The sequence below is a fragment of the Eurypyga helias genome, unplaced genomic scaffold, assembly GCF_000690775.1.
Source record: "Eurypyga helias isolate BGI_N326 unplaced genomic scaffold, ASM69077v1 C15932116, whole genome shotgun sequence".
In the NCBI taxonomy this organism is placed as follows: domain Eukaryota; kingdom Metazoa; phylum Chordata; class Aves; order Eurypygiformes; family Eurypygidae; genus Eurypyga; species Eurypyga helias.
In genome coordinates, this window is record NW_010285680.1 from 1 (window position 1) to 2,103 (window position 2,103).

The window sequence follows — 2,103 nt, forward strand, 5'->3', positions numbered from 1 at the left end:
AAAAAAAGTGTAACATGGTTTTGTCAATCATACAGCACATCTTCCCCAACAGACTGAGAAAGTCCCTGAACTCCACCTTCAAGTGCAACATTCAATATATCACTGGCTACTCTTCAGCCAGGCACTCTGCGATATGGCCTATTAATATAGGGGGGTTTGGTTTGGTGGGTTTGTTTGGTTGGGTTTTTACCTTCTTTCTTTCTTTCTCCAGCGCTCTCCACTGTTCACAACATTCTTCTAGGTGTTCATGAAGTTCGCTGGCAGGCCATCCACGAGTTTTAGCTTGCCTTTGAAATACAAATGCTGGTACAAAACCAGGAGAAGAACTGTCACCATACATCTTATCATTATAGTAAGCGTAGAACCGTTTTAAATCATTCTGAGAGAACAGGTTGTGGGGTTCCATCAGAGGGACAACCGGAAGGCCAGGCAGGTGAGCCGATCTCATGGGGAATGCGCTGGAACCAAGCTGCTGACTGTGATTACGTCTGAAGTCACCATGCACACCATAGCTGTAGAAGCCTGGAGCCGGTAGGCAAGTCACAGGTTTCACAGTGTTACTGCCTCCACTTCCACGCCTGAAATTAAACTGACCCTGAGACTCCATTTGATCTTGGAACATGTTCTGCAACAACTCATCTGCACGTTTTTGTCCTTCCAGATCACAATGCTCGCTCTGTGGCTTCAACTGGAAATGGTGTTTGTTCATGTTTTCAATGATCCCAAACTGCTGAGCTGAGTAATTGTCACAAAATCCACTTGGCTGCTTCAGTTTCTTTTCACTTAAATACTCCATGAGATTCTCTTCCTCACTCCTAACTAGTGCTTCCATGCAAGCAGCAGACCGAGCGTGTTCTGCAGTGTTATAACCAAAGTCAAGACTTGAAAAAAATGAAGGATTATCTTGATGGTACTTGTGAAGTATATTAGTATTTAAAGGGATATTTGAAGATAACTGAAAAAAGTCATTAGAATGGCTGGAACTTTTTGGAAAAGCAGGTAAATCATTCAGTTTCAAATGACTTGGATTCTGAAGTGGGACAGAAGCAGCGGTTTTAGTTGGAATGTTCATCCAGGCCGGCCTTATGTTAGTACCTGCTGAAGGGCTTGCCAAGTTTGGTAATAACGGAACCGATTTACAGTATTCGGAATTCTGAAGATCAGACTTTGAAAACTGCCGCTTTGCGATACTATTTGCAGAGTCACTATTCCCTGGACAAGTTGTAAGTGGTTTTAGCCCATATTCAAATTTTTGCCCAAAATCAACACAGAATGAAGCTTCATTGGCTTGTTTTTCTGATAGGAGTCCTACAGCCTTGGGAAACTGAAAGTTTTGTTGATCTGAAATTGTATCTTCTATTTTTTTCTGAGTACCTGATTTAACTTGAAATAATTTAGTATAGGGTTCTGTGTCCAGGGATGGTGCCTTGATGGTTTCATTTAGTAACTTATTATTTTCCTGAAGGCTACAATTGGTGGTCTTGTTAGGCTTTGCTTTACTTGCATGAGAATATTCAGTGTATCTACTATAATCTGCATTTTCATTATATCTGTGGGACGGCGGAAGAAGCATTTCTGCCTGCTTTTGGTGCAACTGCGCATCTGCTCCTTTGGGACACACCTTCTCCCTTCTGTAATAAGCATCAGCTCCTGAATCTTTGATTACTTTTGAATATGCAACTGGGGGTGCAAAGGTGTTCTTTGTGTATGGATAGTTCTGATATACAGGTGTTGTCTTAATGTTCTCATTAGTCTGCAGGTTGTAACGCTCGGCATGATCATTCCTAGAAGAGTACAAACACTGCTCTTCAAGGTCTATGCCAGTCAACCCACGGTAACATTCTTCTGCTTTTTGCTGCGATGCAAGATTACCACTTGGCAAGTACTGTTTTTCAGTAGCAGATAGGGATTCACCATTATAAAAACCCTGTTGTGAGACAGCTCTTTTCGTGTCTGGAAGCATGTCATGGTGGTCTACAATTCTGCTTGTATTCACTGGCCATAATGATTTCAAGTTGGAAGGGCAACTCCTTGAAAAACAAGAAATACAAAGTTAGATTCTTGTCGGTGCAGCTCTTCTTCTCACCCCAAATGCGGAAATGG

General features: G+C 42.0%; 1 protein-coding gene across 1 annotated transcript; it reads right to left on the bottom strand.

Moving 5' to 3' along the window:
- Positions 1-190: 190 nt before the first annotated feature.
- Positions 191-2,030, bottom strand: LOC104503297 (chromosome unknown open reading frame, human C17orf104; the record flags this gene model as incomplete). Its single annotated transcript, XM_010160064.1, has 1 exon — positions 191-2,030. A coding segment is annotated over one exon (1,840 nt), but the record flags the coding sequence as incomplete, so codon positions are not given.
- Between the last annotated feature and the right edge of the window lie 73 nt (positions 2,031-2,103).